General features: G+C 52.7%; 1 protein-coding gene across 1 annotated transcript; it reads left to right on the plus strand.

Annotated features, from left to right (window-relative positions):
* The first annotated feature begins 4,519 nt into the window (after positions 1–4,519).
* METTL17 (methyltransferase like 17) lies at positions 4,520–24,806 on the plus strand. The gene is made up of 17 exons (XM_038741113.1): positions 4,520–4,640; positions 4,721–4,782; positions 8,158–8,256; positions 12,454–12,666; positions 15,988–16,141; positions 16,746–16,892; positions 17,740–17,821; positions 18,352–18,433; positions 18,891–18,964; positions 20,880–20,974; positions 21,472–21,542; positions 21,778–21,885; positions 22,163–22,231; positions 22,389–22,439; positions 22,975–23,067; positions 23,450–23,637; positions 23,727–24,806. The coding sequence occupies exons 1-17, from the start codon at positions 4,520–4,522 to the stop codon at positions 23,815–23,817; spliced, it is 1,800 nt and encodes a 599-aa protein (XP_038597041.1). The 3' UTR covers positions 23,818–24,806.
* Positions 24,807–24,926: the final 120 nt, after the last annotated feature.

The raw sequence follows: 24,926 nt of genomic DNA on the forward strand, positions 1-24,926 counted from the left end.
TTTGTTAATATGTTTTGTTTTGTTCTCTGTCTCCCCCTTCTAGACTGTAAGCCCACTGTTGGGTAGGGACCGTCTCTATACGTTGCCAACTTGTACTTCCCAAGTGCTTAGTACAGTGCTCTGCACACTGTAAGTGTTCAATAAATACGATTGATTGATTGATTGATTGGGCAAGTCACTTCAATTCTCTGTGCTTCAGTTCTCTCATCTGCAAAATGAGGTTAAGACTGTGAGTTAATAATAATAATAATGATGGTATTTGTTAAGCACATACTACGTGCCAAGCACTGTTCTAAGCGTTGGGGTAGATACAAGGTAATCAGGTTGTCCCACATGGGGCTTACAGTCTTAATCCCCATTTTACAGATGAGATAATTGAGGCACAGAGAAGTCAAGTGACTTGACCAAAGTCACACAGCTGATAAGTGGCAGAGCCAGGATTAGAACCCACAACCTCTGACTCCCAAGCCCGGATTCTTTCCACTAAGCCATGCTGCTTCTCATGTGAGTTCTATGTGGGACAGGAACCATGTCCAACCTGATTAACTTGTATCTACCCCAACACTTAGTAATAATAATAATAATAATAATAATAGTAATAATGGCATTTGTTAAGCGCTTACTATGTGCAAAGCACTGTTCTAAGTGCTGGGGAGGATATAAGGTGATCAGGTTGTCCCACGGGGGGTTCACAGTCTTCATCGCATTTTACAGATGAGGGAACTGAGGGCCAGAGAAGTGAAGTGACTTGCCCAAGGTCACACAGCTGACAGTTGGTGGATCAGGGTTTAGAACCCATGACCTCTGACTCCCAAGCCCGTGCCCTTTCCATTGAGCAATGCTGCTTCTCTAGCAGACAGTACAGTGTCTGGCGCATAGTAAGTGCTTAACAAATACCATGAACACAGGAGTTCTAGGGGTAGGGTGAGAAACATCATGAGGGAAAGGGTCAGTGGCCAGGTATTGAAGAGGGTGAGGATGGGATGCAGTAGTGAGATGGAGGGTCCAGATGCATGGGCCAGGGGCAACAGGGGTAGCTGAGTGGGATTGAGCATGGTATAGTGGATAGAGGACAGGCCTGGGAGTCAGAAACTCATCAATCAATCAATCAATCGTATTTATTGAGCGCTTACTGTGTGCAGAGCACTGTACTAAGCGCTTGGGAAGTACAAGTTGGCAACATATAGAGACGGTCCCTTCCCAACAGTGGGCTCACAGTCTAGAAGAGGGAACAGGGTTGGAACTCATGTGTTCTAACCCCGGCTCTGCCACTTGACTGCTGCATGACCTTGGACAAGTCACTTCATTTCTGTTGTCCTCATTTACCTCATCTGTAAAATGTGGATTGAGACTGTGAGCCTCGCATGGAACAGAAACTGTGTCCAACCCAATTTGTTTGTCCTCCTCAGCACTTAGGACAGTGCCTGGCACATAATAAATGCTTTATAATTATTATTATTGAGGCTGGGATGGGTCTTCCCTCCCTTGCCCTGGCACAGACGTCCTTTCCCAGGCTCCTTGGAGGAGGTGGGGGGAATTGATCCTATGGTGCTCTGACACATCTCTCCATGTCTCCATGCTCTGGTGCTTCTTCCTTCAACTGTTGCTCTGACGCTTCTCCCTTCATCCATGTCTCCATGCTTTGACATTTCTCCCTAGGCGCCCACCCTCTGACGCTTTTCCCAGTACCCCAACACTTCTCCCCATGTCTCTGTGCCCTGATGCTGTTATCTGATGCTTCTCCCTTCACCCATTGTTCTACTGCTTCACCTTTCATCTGGGTCTCCGTGCTCTGACACTTCTCCCTATGTCCCCACCCTCTGACGCTTTTTCCAATGTCCCGACACTTCTCCCCTTGTCTCTGTGGATCGTCTGTATCAGCTCAGTCGGTCTGCGTCAGCTGTGGCCTTTGTTCTCCTGTTTGTTCTGCTATCACAGTCAAGTGCTGGGCTGGCCTCCACACTCACTGCTTGCTGTCTTTGCTTTTTCCTAGGTAACCCCGGTTTAGAGCTACCATTGTGATGCAGAAACTGAGGCAGCAAAGTCCCCCAGAACACAAGGCTGGGAGGAGCAGCTGACCCAGTCTCAGGAGGAGGAAGAGAAGGCCTACTAGGGCCTGACTAGGGACAGGCGGAGAGAAGGTTAATATTTTCCAGGTCAGTCCCTCAGGAGGCATGAGCTGAACCTGCAGCGAGAGGGACTCAGGGCAGTCAAAAGGAAGAACTTGTGCCAGGAAAGGAAAGTCTTCTAGACTGTGAGCCCTCTGTTGGGTAAGGACCGTCTCTATACGTTGCCAACTTGTACTTCCCAAGCGCTTAGTACAGTGCTCTGCACATAGTAAGTGCTCAATAAAAACGATTGAATGAATTGAATGAATGTGAGATGCTTGCAGTCTCTCAGCCCAGGCGAAATCCCAGCTGTGTGAATTGGGGAGAAGCCAGCCTGCCCAAAGGCAGAGGAATGGATAGGATGATCCCTGGAGGACCTACTTACTTCCAGGTCTCCAGTCTCAGACACACTTCTTCCCTGCAGCTTCTCAGGCAAACCCTGGAGTTCTGTTCCATCGTGGGGTGGTTCCAGGTCTCAGCCCTCCTTGCTCCAATAATCAGACCCAGCAAGAGACCCCTGGGAAACCGTTGGGCCATTTCCCCATCATTTCCATTCCCCTTGCCCACCACCCGCACCCACAGACCAGCCAGGGACCTGGGATGGGCCAAGGGGTTATGTTTGTTATGCAAGGTCCTTGCCAAACCTTTGACACCTCCAGTTCCCTTTCCCCTCACCAACCGTCCCATCTGTTTTTGGTACATCTTGGACTTCTGGCTTGACTTAACCCTGCTCTCAATCAATCAGTCAATCAATGATATTTATTGAGTGCTTACTGTCTGCCCCTTCCCCCACTCCAGGCAGACCGAGCCTCCAGAACAGCAAATGGGAAGGGTCTCTACTGAGCTGGACTGGACACTCTGGCAATTACAACCAAAATTCTGCAGTGGGAGGAGGGCAGAAAATGATTGAGATCAAGCAAATGAAGCTCAGAAAGCCAAAGGTCTGGATGAAGGCAGTGGGAGGAGGTGTCCAATGGCAGAGGGGTGTGTGTGTGTGTGGGGTGTGTGTGTGTGTGTGTGTGTGTGTGTGTGAGAGAGAGAGAGAGAGAGAGAGAGAGAGAGAGAGAGAGAGAGAGAGATTATTTTTTCACTGGCTCAGGAAAAGGAGCAAAGGCTCAATCATGGAATCAAGAGTTTTTGCTGAACACCCTTTCTATGTATAACACTATACTAAGCATTTGGAAGAGTACAGTAGGGTTAGTAGGCAGGATCTCAAGGAGCTTAGGGTCTAGCAGGGAAGACAGACACTAAAATAAATTTTAGTTAGGAAGAAGCAACAGAGTTTTAAAATAAGTACATAAGTGCTATGGGGGTGGAGGAGGGATGTGTATTCCAAGTTCCTTAGGTAATGTAGAAGTGCTGAAGTGGCAGTAGGGCTGAAACAGGGAGGTGAATGGTTATTCTGAAAAGATCTCCAGGAGGAGATGTGATTTTAAAAGGACTCTGAAGATGTGGAGAGTAGTGGTCTGCTGGATGTGAAGAGGGAGGGGCGTTCCAGGCAGGAAGGTCAAATGAGCAGGTCGTCAGTGGTGAGAGAGAGCTGAGAAAGAGGCATAGAGAGTAGGTTGGCTTCAGAAGAGCAAAGTGTTTGGGCTGAGGTGTGATGACAGAGGAGGGGGAAGAAAACTGAATGAAAGCCTTAAAGCCACTGCTGAGCTTGGTGACAGGAGGCACAACACTGTAGAAACAGTGACTTGGATCTATTGGACTGTGTCCAACCCAATTTGCTTGTTTCCACCCAGTGTTTAGTACAGTGCTTGGCACATAGTAAGTACTTAACAAATACCATCATTATTATTATTGGAAAAATTCCTCCAACCCAGGATGGGCGGGGAACCTGTCCATACTCTTGGACAAAACCACTTGGATTCTGGCTGTGGGGCAAGCTGGCCAACCATCACAGGCCCAGTAGATAGGCTGGCTGTCACCTGAGTCCACTGGGGCCTGCCTTAGGGGAGGTTTGGTCTCTGGAGGGCCTGCTAGGTCACAGCCCAGTCCTGTGACGGAGCCCTGGCCCAACTTCTTCCACTCCCTTCTGCGTCACCCTGATTTGCTCCCTTTATTCATCCACCCTCCCAGCCCCACAGCACTTATGTCCACAGTTGTAATTTATTTATTCACATTAATGTCTGTCTCCCTGTCTAGACTGTAAGCTTGCTGTGGGCAGATAATGCTACAATGTTATATTGTACCTTCCCAAGCACTTAGAATAGTGCTCTACACACATAAAGCACTTAATAAATATGATTGATTGATTGATTGATTGATCCTCCCCTGCCCTCTGGTATAGAACATCCCCTGCCCTTTCACCCCAACCCAACCCATCGCAACTCCCTTGTACAGTCTTTGCACTGGAAAAGTGTCATGCCTCATTCAAATAGGCTGAAGACCTGGGTATTCATGCTCTGAACATGCAGATCTGCCCCTCTAGTCAGCACAGTATCTACACCTTCCTGATCTCACTATATGAGGCAGCTTGCCTGAAACAGGCTGGGTCTGAAGAGGACCTCCCCTGGGGGCTTCTGGGAAAGGGTGCCCTCCACAGATTCTCTCTGCCTTTGCCTAGAGGAGAGAGGGGAGACGGGGGCTTTAGGCCCTCTCTCTTCCCCAAGGGTCAGTCATCGAGCCTGGTCTCATGAAGTCCCTGGAAACGAGGGTGGCTGCTGAAGGGCAGGTAGGGGTCCTGAGGCAGCTCCCTTACTGCACAGCCTCCCTGTCCCACAGCCTGCTTTCTTTGCTGAGGGGCTTGGGCAAGGCTGCCTGTGACTCGGGGGCTCTGCCAGACCCAGGAGGTGGCCATGACCGTCCATGTGTCTCATTCATTCATTCATTCAATCATATTATCATCATCATCATCAATCGTATTTATTGAGCGCTTACTGTGTGCAGAGCACTGTACTAAGCGCTTGGGAAGTACAAATTGGCAACATATGGAGACGGTCCCTACCCAACAATGGGCTCACAGTCTAGAAGGGGGAGACAGACAACAGAACAAAACATGTAGACAGGTTTCAAAATCGTCAGAACAAATAGAATTATAGCTATATGCACATCATTAACAAAATAAATAGAATAGTAAATATGTGCAAATAACATAGAGTAATTAATCTGTACAAATATATACAAGTGCTGTAGGGAGGGGAAGGAGGTAGGGCAGGGGGGATGGGGAGGAGGAGAGGAAAAAGGGGGCTCAGTCTGGGAAGGCCTCTGGAGGAGGTGAGCTCTCAGTAGGGCTTTGAAGGGAGAAAGAGAGCTAGCTTGGCAGATGTGTGGAGGGACAGCATTTGAGGCCAGGGGAAGGACCTGGGCTGGGGGTTGACGGCAGGACAGGCGAGAACAAGGCACAGTGAGGAGGTTAGTGGCAGAGGAGTGGAGGGTGCGGGCTGGGCTGTAGCAGGAGAGAAGGGAGGTGAGGTAGTAGGGGGTGAGGTGATAGAGAGCCTTGAAGCCGAGAGTGAGGACTTTTTGCTGATTCATAGGTTGACAGGCAGCCACTGGAGATTTATGAGGAGGGGAGTGACATTCCCAGAGCATTTCTGTACAAAGATAATCTGGGCATCTGAGTGAAGTATAGACTGAAGTGGAGAGAGACAGGAGGATGGGACATCAGAGAGGAGGCTGATGCAGTAATGCAGTCAGGATAGGATGAGAGATTGAACCAGCAAGGTAGCGGTTTGGATGGAGAGGAAAGAGGGGATCTTAGCGATGTTGTGGAGGTGAGACTGGCAGGTTTTGGCGATGGATGGGAGGTATGGGGTGAAAGAGAGAGCGGAATCAAGGATGACACCAAGGTTGTGGGCTTATGAGACAGGAAGGATGGTAGTGCCGTCTACAGTGATGGAGAAGTCAGGGAGAGGACGGGGTTTGGAAGGGAAGATAAGGAGTTCAGTCTTGGACATACTGAATTTTAGATGGCAGGCAGACATCCAGATGGAGATGTCCTGAAGCCTGGAGGAGATACGAGCCTGGAAGGAGGGAGAGAGAGCAGTGGCAGAGATGTAGATTTGGGTATCATCAGCGTAGAGATGATAGTTGAAGCCGTGGGAGCTAATGAGTTCACCAAGGAAGTGAATGTAGATAGAGAACAGAAGGGGACCAAGAACTGACCATTGAGGAACCCCTACAGTAAGGGGATGGGATGGGGAGGAGGAACCTGCAAAAGAAACTGAGAATGAACGGCCGGAGAAACAAGAGGAGAACCAGGAGAGGACGGAGTCTGTGAAGCCAAGGTTGGATAGCGTGTTGAGGAGAAGGGGGTGATCTGCAGTGTCGAAGGCAGCTGAGAGGTCGAGGAGGATTAGGATAGAGTAGAAACCATTGTATTTGGCAAGAAGGAGGTCATCGGTGACCTTTGAGAGGGCAGTTTCGGTGGAGTGTAGGGGATGGAAGCCAGATTGGAGGGGGTCAAGGAGAGAGTAGGCGTTGAGGAATTAGAGGCAGCAAGTGTAGACGACTCAGTCTAGGAGTTTGGAAAGGAAGGGTAGGAGGGAGATAGGCGATAACTAGAAGGCTAGGTGGCGTCAAGAGAGGGTTTTTTTAGGATGGGGGAGACGTGGGTATGTTTGAAGGCTGAGGACAAAGAACCAGTGGAGAGTGAGTGGTTAAAGACGGAAATTAAGGAGGGGAGGAGGGAAGGGGAGAGAGTTTTCATAAGATGAGAGGCAATGGGGTCCGAAGCACAGGTGGATGGAGTAGCACTTAAGAGGAGGGAAGAGATCTCATCTGAAGATACTTCTGGGAAGGACGGGAGAGTAGCGGAGAGGGTTGAGAGTGGGGGGGATGGAGAAGGGGGAGGGGTGACTTTGGGGAGCCCAGATCTGATGGAGTTAATTTTATTAATGAAGTAGGAGGCCAGGTCATTGGAGGTAAGGGATGGAGGAGGGGGAGGAACAGGGGGCCTGAGAAGGGAGTTAAATGTACGGAACAGCTGACAGGGATGATGGGCATGGGTGTCAAAGGGAGGAAAAATAGTTTTGCCTGGCAGAGGAGAGGGCTGAGTTAAGGCAGGAAAGGATAAACTTAAAGTCAACAAGGTTGACTTGGTGTTTAGACTTTCGTCAGTAGCGTTCAGCAGCTCGAGCATAAGAGCGAAGGAGGCAGACAGTGGCAGTGATCCAAGGCTGTGGGTTAGTGGTGAGAGAGCGGCAAAGAGAAAGGAGAGCAAGCGAGTTGAGTTCATTCATTCATTCATTCAATTGTATTTATTGAGCTTTTACTGTGTGTAGAGCACTGTACTAAGTGCTTGGGAAGTACAAGTCGGCAACATATAGAGACAGTCCCTACCCAACAACGGGCTCACAGTCTAGAAGGGGGAGACCGACAACACAACAAAACATGTGGACAGAGTTGAGTAGAGAGGGTGGAGTCTTTCCAAGGAACAGGCCTTCCGCTGCTCCTGCTCCACTCCAAAGGCCCAGGCAGGGAGATGGTTGCTTCAGGGGGAGCAATTAGGGGTTTCCCCATCCCGGCCTCTCCCTACTCCAGATTTCCTGCCTGGAACCCACAAAGAACAAACAGCCTTTGGTTTGACTCACCAAGAAATACAGGATTGTGAAACCCTGTCCTCCATTCTGGTTTCCTGGACACGTTAGTGGCCTGAGCCTCTCTTCAGTTATGGTGATTATGTTCGGTTTTGTTGATCTGTGTCAACTAATGCCCTGCCCACCCCAGGCACGCAGATTGCAGAACAACAGAAATTACATCAGACGTGGAGAGATTCCCCACAGGTCAACCTCACAGCCCACCCAGCCCAAGACTTTGTCTCTAACCAGGGGTACCAGGGCCTTTGGAGGGATCGTTTGTGTTGGTTGCTGTCCTGGCCCCCTGCCCTCATGGTAAAAGACGGGCCATCCAACACTGCAAAGTCTCCCCTCTCTGCCCCTCCAGCGGTCCAGCCTTGATGCTCATCCAAACCCTGGCCTATTGACCCTGCTCTTGTCACCACACCTGTTCTGACTCAGTGCCCTCCTTCCGCTCCCAACCGTGAGGTGTGTTCCCCTGTGGGCATTTTGGTTCCCCATCCTGATCACTTGTTTCCTTCCATGAGTAGGCCAAGTCCCACCTCCAGAAGCTCTTCCGGATGATGGGCAAAGGAATCGAAGTCGCCACTAACTCTGCTAAGTCATCCAAAAAGCTACCTCTTCCACAAGTCAGTCCTTGGTCAATCTCCACCTTCTGACTTTTCCTGCTCAGTACTCAAGTATCTGTTGTTGTTATTATTATTACTATTCTTATATTTGTTAAGCACATATTAGTGTGTCAAGCACTGTTTTAAGCGCTGGGGTAGATATAAGTTTATCAAGCGCTTAGTACAGTGCTCTGCACACAGTAAGTGCTCAATAAATATGATTGAATGAGGGTTGGACACAATCTTTATCCCATATGGGGCTCACAGTTTAAGTAGGAGGGACTGATTTGTTTTTCAGGTTATGTCTGCATCTATCATGCACTTTTAACTATGAGATATTTGTCAGTTTATGTCCATTTTCTTATCATGCCCCATTTACTCTCCACACCCCAACCACCTTACCTTGAGACCAAATTGGTGCCCCCAACGTCACCCTCTCATCTGAACTCAAATCATTAGCTCCCCTATCCCTTAGCCGATCTCGTACCACAATCCCACGGCCCTGGTTCACCTTCACAGTTTGCTTCCTTCACTCCTGATCATGAACCGCAGAGTGTTGCTGGCAGAAATCCAGATATCAGTTTGACCTTGTCTTTGTCCAGAAACATTATTTTTCAATCCTTATAGACTCCCTTGGCTCCTGTTTCTCCCCATTCCATCCCAGACTTCACTCTGTTGACTGGATCATTAAAAAACTAAAAAACTGTTCAGTCCACGTTTCGCCCCTTCTCAAGAACCTCCAGGGGTTGCCCATCCACTGCCCCATAAAACAGAAACTCAATCAATCAATCATATTTATTGAACACGTACTACGCACAGAGCACTGTAATAAGAGCTTGGGAGAGTAAAATGCAAGAGATTTAGCAGACACATTCCCTGCCCATAACAAGCTTACAGTTTAGAGGTGGACACAGATATTCATATGAATAAATAAATAATTTATAACATATAATTTAATTTAAACTTCTTACCATTTAAACTCCTTACCTTTGGCTTTAAAGCACTTGAGAATTTTGCCCTCTCCTACCTTACGTCTCTGATTATTTTTTTAATGGAACTTGTTAAGTGCCTACTACATTTCAAGCGCTGTTTTAAGTACCGGGGTAGATACAGGTTCATCAGGTGGGATACGGTCCTTGTTCTACACAGGGCTCACAGTCAAGGAGGGAGAACAGGTATTGAACCTTCATTTCACAGTTGAGGAAAATGAGACACAGAGAAGTTAAATGACTTGCTCAAGGTCACCTGGCTGGCAAGTGGCAGAGCTGGGGTTGGAACCTAGGTCCTCTGGCTCCTAGGCCCATATTTTTATAATGGCCATGCTGATTTCTTTCTACAATGCAGCCTGCACACTTCACTCCTCAACACCAGTCTACTCACTGTACCTCAATCTCGTCTATCTCACTGCTGATCCCTCGCCCACATCCTGCCTCTGTCTTGAATCTCCCTCCCTCTTCATATCTCACAATTAATCACTTTCCCCACCTTCAAAGTCTTATTAAAAGCACATCCCCTCTAAAAGGCCTTCTTCAAGTATACCCTCATTTCCTCTTCTCCCATGGCTTTCTGCATCGCCCTTGCCCTTGGATTTGCACTCCACCCTCAGCCCCATGGCACCTTATGTACATATCTGTAATTTATTTAGATTAATATCTCTCTCCTCCCCTAGACTGTAAATTCCTTGTGGGCAGGGAATGTATCATCTACCAACTCTGTTATAATGATGATGATCATGTAATGCACTGGGGCATTACAAGCTAATCAGGTTGGACACGGTCCCTTCCCACAAGGGGCTCATAGTCTTAACCCCCATTTTACAGATGAGGTATCTGAGGCCCACAGGAGTGAAGTGACTTAACCAAGGTTACACAGCAGACAAGTGGAGAAGTGGGATGAGAACATAGATCCTTCTGATTCCCAGGCCCGGGCTCTATCCACTAGGCCGATACTGTACTCTCCCAAGCGGTTAGTGCAATGCTCTGCACACAGTAATTGCTCAATACTTATGATTAATTCAGTGACTGGTTGATTGATTATGTCTACTTATATTATAATCTCCTCAACAATCAAGCAATCAGTTAGACAATCAATCAATGGTAAAATAAGCCAGGCTCCTTCCTAGCCCAGTTCTTCCGCCTGGAACCCTTAGAGGACAAACAAATGGGAAACGGCGTGGCCTAGTGGAAAGAGCGTGGGCCTGGGAGTCACAGGTCCTGGATTCTAACCTCAGCTCTGCCATCTGCCTGCTGTGTGACCTTGGGTAAGTCACTTAACTTCTCTGTGCTCTGGTTTCCTAGGAATGAAAATCTGTTGTCAGCCAATCCTTTTTTATCTGATTCAGCTCTCCCGCCCAAATATGATTGAATGAATAAATGAAGTGGAGAGGGCAAACAAGGCTTGCGGGATGCAGGGGGGGGCGTATCCCAACCCCCATTACTGTGATGATTTAATTTGCATAGTCATAAATGTCTTTGATTCATTCATTCAATTGTATTTATTGAGTGCTTACTGTGTGCAGAGCAGTGTACTAAGCGCTTGGGAAGTACAAATCGTAGTTTGTATGCTATTAACACCTGTCTACTTGTTTTGTTGTCTGTCTCCCCCTTCTAGACTGTTAGCCCGTTGCTGGGTAATAATAATAATAATTATGGCATTTATTAAGCGCTTACTATGTGCAAAGCACTGTTCTAAGCACTAGGGGAGGTTACAAGGTGATCAGGTTGTCCCACAGGGGGCTCACAGTCTTAATCCCCATTTTCCAGATGAGGTAACTGAGGCCTAGAAACTTTAAGTGACTCGCTCAGAGTCACGCAGCTGACAATTGGCAGAGCCGGGATTTGAACCCATGATCTCCGAGTCCAAAGCCCGTGCTCTTCCCACTGAGCCATGCTGCTTCTATCCGGACTATCCGTTGCCACACTGTACTTTCCAAGCGCTTAGCACAGTGCTCCGCACACAGTAAGCGCTCAGTAAATACGACTGAGCGAATGAATGATTGAGGAAGGCCCCAGCCATTGTCCACCGTCCATTCTCGGGCTCCAATTGATTGGTCAATATGTACATATGTATATATGTATATATGTTTGTACATATTTATTACTCTATTTTACTTGTACATATCTATTCTATTTATTTTATTTTGTTAGTATGTTTGGTTTTGTTCTGTCTCACGTTCTCTGTCTCTGTCCTCGGCCCACGTCATCCCCCTGGCCTGGAATGCCCTCCCTCTGCCAATCCGCCAAGCTAGCTCTCTTCCTCCCTTCAAGGCCCTACTGAGAGCTCACCTCCTCCAGGAGGCCTTCCCAGACTGAGCCCCTTCCTTCCTCTCCCCCTCGTCCCCCTCTCCATCCCCCCATCTTACCTCCTTCCCTTCCCCACAGCACCTGTATATATGTATATATGCATATTTATTACTCTATTTATTTTACTTGTACATATCTATTCTATTTATTTTATTTTGTTAGTATGTTTGGTTTTGTTCTCTGTCTCCCCCTTTTAGACTGTGAGCCCACTGTTGGGTAGGGACTGTCTCTATATGTTGCCAACTTGTACTTCCCAAGCGCTTAGTCCAGTGCTCTGCACACAGTAAGCGCTCAATAAATACGATTGATTGATTGATTGTCTCCCCCTTTTAGACTGTGAGCCCACTGTTGGGTAGGGACTGTCTGTATATGTTGCCAACTTGTACTTCCCAAGTTGAGAAGCAGTGTGGCTCAGTGGAAAGAGCCTGGGCTTTGGAGTCAGAGGTCATGGGTTCAAATCCCGGCTCCGCCACTTGTCAGCTGGGTGACTTTGGGCAAGTCACTTCACTGGGCCTCAGTGACCTCATCTGTAAAATGGGGATTAAGACTGTGAGCCCCCACCGTGGGACAACCTGATCACCTTGTATCCTCCCCAGCGCTTAGAACAGTGCGTTGTACATAGTAAGTGCTTAATAAATGCCGTTATTATTATTATAATTATTCCCAAGCGCTTAGTACAGTGCTTTGCACACAGTAAGCGCTCAATAAATACGATTGATTGATTGATTGTCTCCCCCTTTTAGACGGTGAGCCCACTGCTGGGTAGGGACTGTCTGTATATGTTGCCAACTTGTACTTCCGAAGCGCTTAGTGCAGTGCTCCGCACACAGTAAGCGCTCAATAAATACGATTGATTGATTGATTGGGCGAGAGGCAGGCCGGCCCTTCTCCGTCCCCCGGTCCCCGCGCGGGCCAGTTTCGGTGGTGCGGCCCGTCGGCTCCCGGGGCACGGCGGCCCCTCGCCTCTGGGGCGGGAAGGCCGGGCGGAGCGCGCGCCGCCAACCCCTTCCGCTTCCGCCCCACCGCGGCAACCGTGGCGGCAACCATGGCGGCTTCTTCCCTCAGGCCCAGGCCTGGGACCTGGTGGGCGCCCTGGGGCGGCGGAAACGGACTGGCTGCCTGGGCCCGGGTGAGATCATCATCATCATCATCATCATCAAATAATCGCATTTATTGAGCGCTTACTATATGCAAAGCACTGTTCTAAGCGCCGGGATGGTTACAAAGTGACCAGGTTGTCCCACGGAGGGCTCACGGGCTTCATCCCCATTTTACAGAGGAGGTCACTGAGGCCCAGAGAAGTGAAGTGACTTGCCTAAAGTCACACAACTGACAAGGGGCGGGGATCGGGATTTGAACCCATGACCTCTGACTCCAAAGCCCGGGCTCTTTCCACTGAGCCACGCTGCTTCTCGCTGCCGCGGGAGACCCCGGACCCCCAGAGAAACCTCGGCCCCTCAGGGGCACTCCAGCCCCTCAGAGAGACACCCCCACCCCCGCCGAGGGACACCACGGCCCCCCCGGGGCCACCCCGGGCCCCCAGAAAGACCCCGGCCCCTCAGGGACACCCCAGCCCCTCGGGGACACTCCAGCCCCCCAGAGAACTCCTACTGCTCAGGGAGACCTCAGCCTCTCATTCATTCCTTAATATTAATACTAATATTAATATAATATTCAATATTATTATTACTCTACTTATTTTACTTGTACATATCTATTCTATTTATTTTATTTTGTTAGTATTTTTGGTTTTGTTCTCTGTCTCCCCCTTTTAGACTGTGAGCCGTCGACCCCCGGCCCACGTCATCCCCCGGGCCTAGAATGCCCTCCCTCCCCACATCTGCCAAGCTAGCTCTCTTCCTCCCTTCAAGGCCCTACTGAGAGTTCACCTCCTCCAGGAGGCCTTCCCAGACTGAGCCCCTTCCTTCCTCTCCCCCTCGTCCCCCTCTCCATCCCCCCATCTTACCTCCTTCCCTTCCCCACAGCACCTGTATGTATGTATATATGTTTGTACGTATTTATTACTCTATTTATCTTACTTGTACATATCTATTCTATTTTATTCTGTTAATGTGTCTGGTTTTGTTCCCTGTTTCCCCCTTTTAGACTGTGAGCCCACTGTTGGATAGGGACTGTCTCTATATGTTGCCATCTTGTACTCCCCAAGCACTTAGTACAGTGCTCTGCACACAGTAAGCGCTAAATGAATGCGATTGATTGATTGATTCCTTCATTCAGTCCTGTTTATTGAAGGCTTACAGTGCACACAGCACTGTACTGAGCGCTCGGAAAAGACAGTGCAGCAATAGAAACGGAAATCCGACCGCCCAGGGAGGCTCCGGTCCCTCAGAGAGACCCCGGCCACCAAGACTGCGTACCTAGGACTTGGGAGCGGAGGGAGGTGGCGCGGGCGACCGAGGCAACCAATGACTTGGGTTTCCCGGGTGGGTGGGACCCCCAGGGGTCATCTGGCCCTCTAGACTGTGAGCTAGTTGTGGGCAGGTAAAGTCTCTGTTGTTATATTGTACTTTCCCCAGTGCTTAGTACAGTCCTCTGCACACAGTAAGCGCTTAATAGATAAGAATGAGTGAATCTGGCCCAGACCCTTTCCTTCCCCCACTCTGGACTGTAAGGTTCTCCTGGGCAGGGATCATACCTACCAACTCTGCTGCACTGCCCTCTCCCAAGTGCTGAGTACAGTGTTTTTTGCTCAGTAAATGCCATTCATTCGTTTTTGAGTGCTTATTGTGTGCAGACCACGGTACTAAGTACTTGGGAGAGTACAATACAACGATAAACAGGCACATTCCCTGCCCACAGAGAATACCACTGATTGAGTTGTCAACCTCCTATTGGGAAATTTGCCCCCTTCTTGGATAGTCTTCTCTAGGGTCTCCCCTCCTTATCCCATCCCCACTAGCCAGGAAGATAATCCTTCTGCCCCACCTTAATCTCTCATGCTGTAGTTCCTCATTTCTTCTTGATGCTTCCTCAGGAGACACTGAACAAATCATAATTATACTGGTCTTTGTTAAGTGCTTTCTATTGGCCAAGCACTGTACTAAGTGCTGGGGTAGATACAAGATAATCAGGTTGGACACCGACCCTGGCTGATGAAAGGTGTTCAGCATTCCTGAGGGCCGTTAGTGTCCCCTATGGAGCTGCCCTTCCTCAACATGTCCCTTTTTTAAAATAATTTTGCTCGTCTCTACCCTCCCCAGAGTAAGGTAAGGTAAGAAGACCAAATAGGACAGAGACTCTGGGCTGCGTTTGACAGGCCAAGTTCCCAACTCTTGTCAGTCTCCCATCTGTCAATGAGTCCTGGCACCATGGGACTGCATTGCTGCCTCACTGTCTTTTCCAGCTGGTCCTGGGCCCTGCCCAGCCTTCCCCATCCTGCATTTGTGTTGTTGTTTTTTAATCCCTTAGCGTGCTGCCTTACTGGACTAAAGAATTAGTTTTTGTGTGATGGGGGGTAGGTGGGTGGGCAACCATAGGAGGACCGAATGGTTTTGTAGAAAAATGATCCAGGCAGCAGAGTGAAACATGATCTAGAATGGGAAGACACAGGGAGATTAGTTGAAGAAAACCAGGAGAGGGCAGCATGTGTCCAGGCGAAGGGAGAAGTCCATAGTCTCAAAAACTGCTGAGAGGTCTAGGAGGATTAGGGGGGAGTAGAGGCCTTTGGATTTGGAAAGGAGGAGGTCACCGGTGACCTTAGAGTGGGCTCTGATTTGCAAGGGTTCAAGGAGAGGAAGTGGAGGCGGTAGGTCTAAACAACTCATGCGCAGAGTTTGAGAAGGAATGGTAGGAGTGACATGGGGTGATAGCCGGAGGGTGCCGTGAAGTTGAAGAACAGTTTTTTATTTTAGGACGAGTGACATGTGGACGTGTTTAAGCAGAAAGGAGCTGTTGGAGAATAAGCAGTTGAAGATGGTGGCCAGGGAAGGAAGAAGGGTGGGGGCAAAGTTTTAATTAGGTGTGAAGGGCTGGGGTCTGAAGCTCAGGTGGAGGAGTATGTTATGAAGCAGGCCAGGGGTCTTCTCTTAAGAGTTGGCTGGGAAGGATTAGCATGTGGAGAGTGGGATGTGGGGGTCCTTTCTGTTCCCCACTCAGGGGGAGTCAGGTTTTCCATGGCACAGTTTCATTGGTGTTCCCTGTGCCCTAGAGAGGAAGTAGGTTTGCGCAGCACGATTTTCAGATATCCTAGCCCTGATCTCTTCCAGGCCCGCTCAGATTTGGGCCAACCTCAGGCTCTGGTGCGGGGCTGGGACTAGGGCCTGGACAGGGGGTGGGGCCAGGACAGGGGCCAAGGCCAGGATAGGAGCCATAGTAATTTGGGGTTTTTCAGTCTGGCCCTGAGAGAGACCCTCCTGAGGAGGTGACTGCTCTCCCCAGGACCAGCCTGTTCCTGCTCTCTGCTGAGTCCTGCCCTTCTTCTCTCCTTCAGGCGCTGGCCACCCCAACCCCTCTGGCCTCCCAAGGGGACAGTCTGTCTGAGATCCTAGGGAAGGAACCGCACCGGCGCCACCCGGGCATCCTGCAGCTGCCCCACACTCGACTGCCCCTGGCCCTGGCTGCTGCCGCCCAGCAACTAGTACAGGGTGAGTGACCTCAGCTGGTGGGGGGACGGGGCAGGCACTGGCCAGAACTTGATTGAGTAGATCGGGAGGTGGGGGCCAGGTGGATGGAGACTCAGTGGGGATCAGGGGGTCGTTTCCCCAAACTGACGAGTCAGCCCTGGGGACCGGGCTGGGGTTGGGCCCGGGTGGCTGGGCTCTTGGGCCACCCCAGTGATTGGGAGGGCACTTGCCGGGAGGCAGGGGGTGGACGGATGACCCCAGTGAACCCACCGATTGCCCCTCTGCCCCCACCTCATGACAGAAAATAAACAGGTCGTGTCGGCCAATCAGTCCCAGAACCGTGTCTGCCTGCTCCTCGTCCCATGTACAGCGGGCGGGCAGGTGCTAGAAACACGATGTTTGGTGGTTATGTTGATAAATAAGATACAGTGGAGCCGGCTTAGAATAGAGGGTTGGGGCTGCAGGACTGGGGGGCGCTGGCCTGGGTAGGGGCACAGGGCTGGTGAAGGCCTGCAGAGGTCTTCGTGCTCACAGGCTCTCTGAGGGTGGTCTCTGCCACCGTCTGGCTGTCTCCGAGCACCGTGACCTTTCCCGATGTGATGCTCTGACTTTTCCCTGGCCCCAGAGAGTTCAGCACCCAACATGGAGAAGCAGGTGCAGACGCTGACCAGTTACCTGTGGAGCCGGAAGCTGCCTGTGGAGCCAGGGGAGCTGCGCCAACGGGCTGCGCAGCTGGAGGAAAGACTCAGACAACGCATGGGGCCGGCCTCAGGTGAGGGTCGGGGGCAGTGCGGAGGGCAGGAGCTGGGCCCCGGGTGGGACTGGGGGCAGAGGGCAAGCGTGGGCCCTGCAAAGAGGAGGGAGCAGGAGGCGAGAGGTGCCCTGGTGGGTTTGGGGGAGGGAGGGCCGGGTGGGCTGGCCCAGAGGAAAGCACGGGCTTCTTCATGGCCTCTGAGGTCTGAGAGTCTGCAATCCTCGCGATCGATCAACGTCCCAGCCCCCAGGGGGTGGTGTGAGTTGCTCCTGGGGGCTTGTCCCACGCGGTGATCTTGGGTCTGGGAGCTGGTGGGAGTTGTCGTGCAGGTATTCGGGGGTCCCGAGGGCTGAGAAGAAACCAGGATGCGGACAAGCAGATGAAGTGAGAAGCAGCATGGCTCAGTGGAAAGAGCCCGGGCTTTGGAGTCAGAGATCATGGGTTCAAATCCCGGCTCCGCCAACTGTCAGCTGTATGACCTTGGGCAAGTCACTTCACTTCTCTGTGCCTCAGTTCCCTCATCTGGAAAATGGGGATGACTGTGAGCCCCCCGTGGGACAACCTGATCACCTTGTAACTTCCCCAGCGCTTAGAACAGTGCTTTTCACATAGTAAGCGCTTAACAAATACCAAAATTATTATTATTATTATTATTATAGATTAAAGCTTTCTTGCTGCCCTCGGCTGTCTTTCCTGCTGCTTTCCTGCTGCCGCAGGGGCGGCATAGCTGCTGCTAGGGGTAGACAGCAGAGAATGGAGTAGGCATGGGCAGAGCCCCAACCCTATTTGTAGGGCATGGGGCTCCTCCTGAGTAGGTGAGGTTGGATGGTCCCAGGAATCTCACTGGCAGGCTGTCCTCCCCCAGGGTCAGCCCGAGCAGAAGAGAAGCTGCAGGGAGCAGTGCTGAGCGCCTTGCGCCAAGTCACCTACCACTGGAAGGAGCTGAGGTGAGAGCCTGGCGAGGAGGCCTGGCTGGGGTCCAGTGCTGGGGCAGACTGGGGGCCCACGGGAGAGGTCCAGGGGGCTGAGGAGAGCTGAGTTGAGGACCTGAGGAAGAGGTTTGGACTCCGGGGGCCAGACAGAGAGGCCCCAGAAGGGAGAAGCTGAGATGGGGACCTGAGGAGGAGGTTGGGGCTGCGGGTGGCAGAGAGAGAGGCCCGTGGGGCTTGAGGGGGGAGCAGGGTGGCTCTGAGGTGAAGGCCCCGGGTGGGGGATTCCGGGGACCCGGGAGATTGGGCTGAGCCCCGGAGGCCCTTGTTTTGGGGTCACCTTCTCCAGCCCCAGTTTAGGTCGGGATAAGGGAATCAAGGTAGGACAGGCTGTGATGGGGGAGGATTGTGGAAGGCGTTCAGGGATGAACTGAGGCATCAAGAGAGGGGGCAAGGCATGAGGGTGGGTCTCTGACGGGGGTGGGCAGGGGCTCGCAGGGGTGTCTGGTCACAGTCGTAAAACCGTTGATATTCTGGTCCCCCGGCAGCTATGACGAAGGGCTGAGCCTGGTGTACATGGCCGCTCGGCTGGATGGGACCTTCGCAGCCACTTCCAGGGCTTTCCATGAGGTGAGGTCCTGCGAGATGAGACCCTTGCCCCGTGCCCCTCCCACTGCTCCCCGCCCCGTTCGTGCTATATTCCTCCCTAGTTAGTAATAATAACTAATCCTGCTCTGGGCTAAGCACTGGGGTAGAGCCAAAGATAAGACTTCAGCCACGGTCCCGGTCTCACAGGAGCCTCCGATCATATCTCATCCCCATTGTACAGATGAGGAAACAGGCCTAGGGAACTTAAGTGCCAAGGCCACGCGGCCAAGCAGTGAAGGAACTGGTAACTCCAAGCCGGGTCTCCTGTCTCCCCGTTCTGTCCTCTCTCCATCTGACCAGGCTGCTTCTCCTTGGGTCTGTAGATTCCAGCTGGACCTGAGCAGCTTTGAGCCTCATCCCCCGGCCAGTGGGCTGTCCTCACTCCGAGACCCTGGTCCTTTCAAACCCCCGGCTCATTGCTGCCACCTGCTTCTTCCAGATCCAGAAGCGGCTCCCCGACTTCAAGCCACGCACCCTGCTGGACTTTGGGTCAGGCACCGGCTCGGTCTCTTGGTGAGTGGCTCCTCCCGAACAGTAGGGTTAGGAGGCACGACCCCTGCCCTCAGGGAGTTGGCAATCTAACCGGAGACACTTAAACAAACCACAGGTAGGAGGAGGAGGAGGGGAAAGAGTACCGAGTGAGTGCCTGAGGAATGGAGGGCGTAAGATAGAGAAGCAGCGTGGCTTAGTGGAAAGAGCCCGGGCTTTGGAGTCGGAGGTCATGGGTTCAAATCCCAGCTCTGCCAATTGTCAGCTGTGTGACCGTGGGCAAGTCGCTTCACTTCTCTGTGGCTCAGTTACCTCATCTGTAAAATGGGGATTAAAACCGTGAGCCCCCCGTGGGACAACCTGATCACCTTGTAACCTCTCCAGCGCTTAGAACAGTGCTTTGCACATAGTAAGCGCTTAATAAATGCTATCATTATTATTATTATTATACATACATCAGTGGTTTGGGTGGTTGAGAAGCAGCGTGGCTCAATGGAAAGAGCAGGGGCTTGGGAGTCAGAGGTCATGGGTTCAAATCCCGGCTCTGCCAACTGTCAGCTGTGTGACCTTGGGCAAGTCACGTAAGTTCTCTGTGCCTCAGTTACCTCATCTGTAAAACGGGGATTAAGACTGTGAGCCCCACGTGGGACAACCTGATCACCTTGTATTCTCCCCAGTGCTTAGAACAGTGCTTTGCACATAGTAAGCGCTTAACAAATGTCATCATTATTATTATTATTGTGTCAGTACCCATTGGGCTGAGGTGGCACGGAAATGCTGAAGTAGCAGCTGGGGGGCTGGAGTTAGCAGGGGAAGACCTCCTGGGGAGATGTGGTTTCATAAGGGCTTTGAAGATGGGGAGACCAGTGGTTTGTCAAATTTGAAGTGTGGTGGAAACGCAGAGAGAGTGCCAGGCACAGGAAGGGAGTGAGCAAGAAGCCAGCAGTGGGAGAGACAAGGACAAAGCACAGTGAGTAAATTAGCTAGAGAGAAATGAAGACTGTGAGCTGGGCTATGGTGGGAGAAGAGAGCAGCTAGATAAGAGGGAGAGAGGTGATGGGGGCCTTAAAAGTCAACCATTATATTAATATAATTATACGGTGCCTGGCATGTAATAAGTGCTTAACAAATACCATAAAAAATAATAATAATTGTATTTTTAAGTGCTTTTTTGTGCCAACCACGGTGGTAAGCAATCAACCCTTGGCATTTATTGAGCACTTACTGTACACAGAACACTATACTAAGTGCTTTGGAGACTACAGTGTAACAGAGTCCCTGCCCTTAAGTGCTACAGTGTAAGCAGTAACATAGATACCATGTAATCAGGTCAGACGTAGTCCCTGTCCCACTTCGGATTCACAAGTTAAGTAGGCGAGAGAACAGGTACTGAATCTCCATTTTATTGATGAGGAAACTGAGGCATAGAAAAATCGTGACCTGCCCATGGTCACACAGCTGGTCAGTTCATGGTCAGGAGTTTGTGTTTGATATAAAGGAACCGAAAACCTTTGGAGGTTTTTGCAGAGTGGAGAGGTGGGTGCAGAACAGTGTTTGAGAAAAATGATCTGGGCGGGCAACGGAGGGAAGTATGGACTCGAGAAAGGAGAGCCTGGAAGCAGTGAGGTCAACAAAGAGACGGGTACAATGGGTCCATCTGAGATGTGACAGGCGCCTGGACTAGCGAGGTGGCCATTAGGATGGAGAGGAAAGGGTGGATCCGGAAGTGTTCAGGAGAAACCAACAGGATTAGGCAACAAACTGAATATGGAAGTGGAATGAGAGGGAGGAATCGAGGACAGTCAGGGTTTGGAGAGTGGAACGGTAGTCATGGGGGTTTGGAGAGCGGGAGGAGGGTGGCCCGGAGGGCCTGCCTGGGAGCTCCAGCCAACTGAGGACTGGGGTCTCTCTGAGGGGAGAAATGACTTTGTCTCACCAGGGCAGCACACAGCACCTGGGGCCAGAGCCTGCGGGAGTACTTGTGTGTAGACCGCTCGGCTGCCATGCTGGCCCTGGCAGAGAGGCTGCTGAAAGGTGAGGGGGCCGGGAGAGGGGGACCCCAGGGTTGCTCGGGGATGGGGGCAGCGGGCTGGCATGGGGGAGGGGACGAGAGGCCCGAGAAAGATGTTCTGGATTTGGGGAAGGAAGCCGAGGGAGGGCTGAGCCTGCTCTCTCGGCCAGCTCCTGGAGGAGCACAGGACTGACCCAGTTCTAGGTGGTTCTTGGGATAGGTCTTGTGGGGCTGGGGCAGGCCTCTCCCTTCCCTCTCACCCCTGGAAACCCCAGGGGGCTGGGAGTGATGGTGAGCTGGTGGCCATTTGGCCCCTGGTTGGTCAGCAGAGACAACAGCCGACCCTGTGGGCTGAGAGCCGGGCCCATTGTGGTGAGGGGCCAGGGGCCACCAAGAAGGTGACCATTACTCTCATGTTGTTTCACCCTACATCCCCAACCCACTGCCCATGTGAGTCCCCTCGCCACTAGGCCCCCTCCTCCCATCCCCAAGTTGGTCTCCTCTTTGCTCCTCTTCACAGGTGGCTCAGACTCTGGGGAGTCCCGAATCCCAGCGGTTTTCTTCAGACAGTTCCTCCCTGTCTCACCTAAGGCACGTGGTGGCTGGGCGTGGGGGCTGGGGGCTGGGCTCCAGACCCCAGGGTGAGGATGGGGTGTGCCGGGGTCTGAGCTCAGCACCCCAGTGTGAGCGTAGGAAGTTGGAAGAGTACCGGGCTGTGGGGCAGGTGCGGCCACCACGAATAGGTATCTCGGGTGCCTCTGTTCCCCTGAGACTGGAGGGGCCGAAGTGGTCTTAACCCTGGTTCTCTTCTGCTTCCCCTTCCCAGGTGCAGTTTGATGTTGTGGTGGCAGCCTTTTCCCTGAGTGAGCTGCCCAGCCTTGCTGCCCGCTCCGAGGTGGTGAGCACTTTGTGGCGCAAAACAGGCCGCTTCCTGGTCAGTAGAAGCACTCCCAGCTCCTCTTCTCCCCTCTGCTTCCTTCCCTCCTCCCTGTTTCCTTCCTCCCCCTCTTCCCGTATTTCTCCCCCTCCCCTCCGCTTCCCTCACTCCTCTCTACTTTCCTTCCTCCGCTTTCTTCTGCATCCACAGAGACTCCCACCTATCACACATCCCACCCTGCCCCAGGACCTCCCCGACCTGGGGCTCCTCCCAGGCCCTCCTAACCCTCCAGTGCCCCAGCCCCCCACAGCCCCCTGACCTCTTGCCTCCTCAGGTCCTGGTAGAGAGCGGAACAAAGGCTGGACACCAACTGATTATGGCTGCCCGGGACCTAGTCCTGCAGGTGAGGCCCCCGCCTCCCCATGCCAGGACGGATTAGAACCAAGGGCAAGACCCCTGGAGGTGGGAGCCCAGGGCCCTCTACAGAAATTTCAGAATGGCGGGTTGGGAGGGGCCCCAGGGAGCAGAGGTGGGCAAGCGCTTCCATTTCTGTGCCACAGGGCCAAGAGAAGTCTCCCCTGGATCCTCGGCCTGGCCACGTCTTTGCCCCCGTGAGTGTCCCCTGTCTCTTCCCGATCCTTGGCCACAGCTTGAACTTCAGCCTTGGTGGGAAAGGGGCAAAACGGCATGCCCGGCCCGGCCGCCTCCCCCGCACCAACGTAGCCCTGTGGCTCCCGGTTGTGTGCTTGGTCCTGGTAACGGTCTCCCAGTCTTCCGTATGTCTCCCTATCTTGTCATGATAACACCGACCCCCAGCCTAGTCAGCAGTGTGCCCCTGCGTGTTGTCCTGGTTACAGCCCCCAATCAGCCAGGTGCCCCTGCTCGTTGTCCCATTAGCCCCTAGTCAGCCGGGTGCCCCTGTGTATTGTTCCGGTAACATTCCTGTGCTGGGATCCGGGAGGTGAGTGGTGCCAGTTTTGGCTGCTGGCAGTCTCTCATCAGTCCTGAGAAGTAGCGATTTTTGTCTCCTTGACCTGGCCTTGGCTCTCTCTGTCTCCTGCACTCCTACAGCATCCACCTTGTCCCTCCTCTTTGGCGTGGGTGGGTGCCGTCTCCCTGATCCTTGGTTTTTTCTCTGCTCCCCAGTGTCCCCACGACCTGGCCTGTCCCCGTCTCTCTGCCTCCCGGATCCTGCCCTGCATCTTTTCCCAAACGTATTATCCAACACCCTTTGGCTGGGTATGATTAAGGACTGGGGGTGGGGGGTACGGGGGAGGGAGGGAGGGCAAGGGGGTCTGAGCGCAGGAGTGGAAAGATGGGCTTGGGAGGGCTTTGGGGGGCTGGGGCTGGGAGTCACAGGGCAGGGAGCTTTAGTGCTGTCTTGAGTGGAATTAGGGAAGGGGATGGGGATGGGGGGGAATGAGAAATGGCGCTCCCTCCTCTCTCTCCATCCTGGCCAGTCACTGCTGCCCTATCCTGGTGAATGGCCCCTTGGACAATGACCCTCCTGATGGCTAATTGTGCTGGCTCCTGGCCCCTTCTGCTTGGTCACAGTGTCCCTTTCACCCGCCTCGTTGGCCCTGCCGGTCACTGCCTGTTTCTCTCCTCCGTGTGGTTCCAGCAGTACCACGGTCATGGGGAGGAGAAGTTTTCCCTGGTGATCCTGTCCCGGGACCCCCCACCGGGGAGTCAGCGCTGGCCACGCCTCACCCAGCCTGTCCTCAAGCGCCCGCGCCATGTGCACTGTCACCTTTGCTGCCCTAATGGACAACTGGAGCACATGGTGTTCACAGCCCGCCGGCATGGCAGGTCAGTGGGGTGGGGCCGGGGAAGCAGCAAGGGTGAGATGGGACCAGGGGGTGGGGCCATATGGAGCCCCCAGTGATCTTTCCCCACAGAGACCTCTACCGCTGTGCCCGAGCCAGCGCCTGGGGGGACCTCCTGCCTGTGACCACAGCCCCACCGCCTCCGAAGGACCCTCCCCGGTAGCTGACGGTGCCAGCCCCCTCCCCCAGCCCACCCCCCTGCCAGCGAACAATAAACACACCGAATGTAATCTCCCTGCCTCCCCTGGACCTACCTGCCTCTACTCTCACCCCGCCCAGAGCTGGGGATCCGGCTCTTCCCGATGCTGCCAGCTCCGGGAGAGGGTAGAGTGGAAACCAAGGCAGCAACATCTCCCAGAACAGGCCCAACGGGTCTGAGTGCAGCTGGATGGGTGGTGACGAAATGGGCACCCTGCTCCACCCCGGCGCCACTCCTTCCCTCCCCCTTCCTCCTGCCCCTTCTCCCCTTTCCCCGCCGTTTAACCTGACCCCAGACCCAGCCACTGCCCAGAGGAGGCCCCAGTAAGCTGGGAGCCAAGCACCTCCCTGCCCAGGGCAGCCCCCGACTCGTCCTTTCCTTGCTCTGATAAAGCTCTGGTACTTCGAGCCACAGCTGCTTCACCCGCTGGACCAATAGTCCCTTCTGGGCCCCCTCACCAATGTCCTGAAAGCTGAGGCTGGGGTGAGGTGACAGGCGGTAGTTGGGGGGGATGTGGTAATCCTGATGCCGTGGCCAAAGGGCTCCTTGTCCCTTGGGTGGCTGGGCTCCAGCTTCCTCCTGGCCTGGCCCTGCCCCTTTTGGGCCTCGCTTTCCCTCCCACCCACAGCCCCCAACTCAACTTCTCCAGCCCCTCCCCTCCAACTCCAAATTCCTCCTGAGGGAGTAGTTTGGGAGTTAACGGCATTGAGGTGGGGGTACAGATCTAGAGGCAGCCCACAGTTCTTTGGGGAGGGTTGGCGTCCCAGGTCCCCGCTTTCCTGGACCTCTCATCCCCAACACTGGGCCTGTCCGATGTCTAGCTCCCCACAATTTCCCAGCTCGGGGATTAGTCAACATGAAGAGGCGGCGGCAGTAGCAGCAGCAGCAGCTTGGAGCCGGGCCCTAGCAATAGCACTGGAGAAATCCAGTGCAGTTTCTGGTTACACTGAGTGGAGGAGGGAGCCAGGGAGGGGAGGGGCCCAGTAGATCTGCGGGGGAGGGGAAGGGAGGGGGCAAGAGGCTGGCATCGTGCTGCCCAGGCAGAGTTAGTGCGGGACACTGGCAGGGACAGG

Source organism: Tachyglossus aculeatus (assembly GCF_015852505.1).
Source record: "Tachyglossus aculeatus isolate mTacAcu1 chromosome 12 unlocalized genomic scaffold, mTacAcu1.pri SUPER_6_unloc_1, whole genome shotgun sequence".
Lineage (NCBI taxonomy): Eukaryota > Metazoa > Chordata > Mammalia > Monotremata > Tachyglossidae > Tachyglossus > Tachyglossus aculeatus.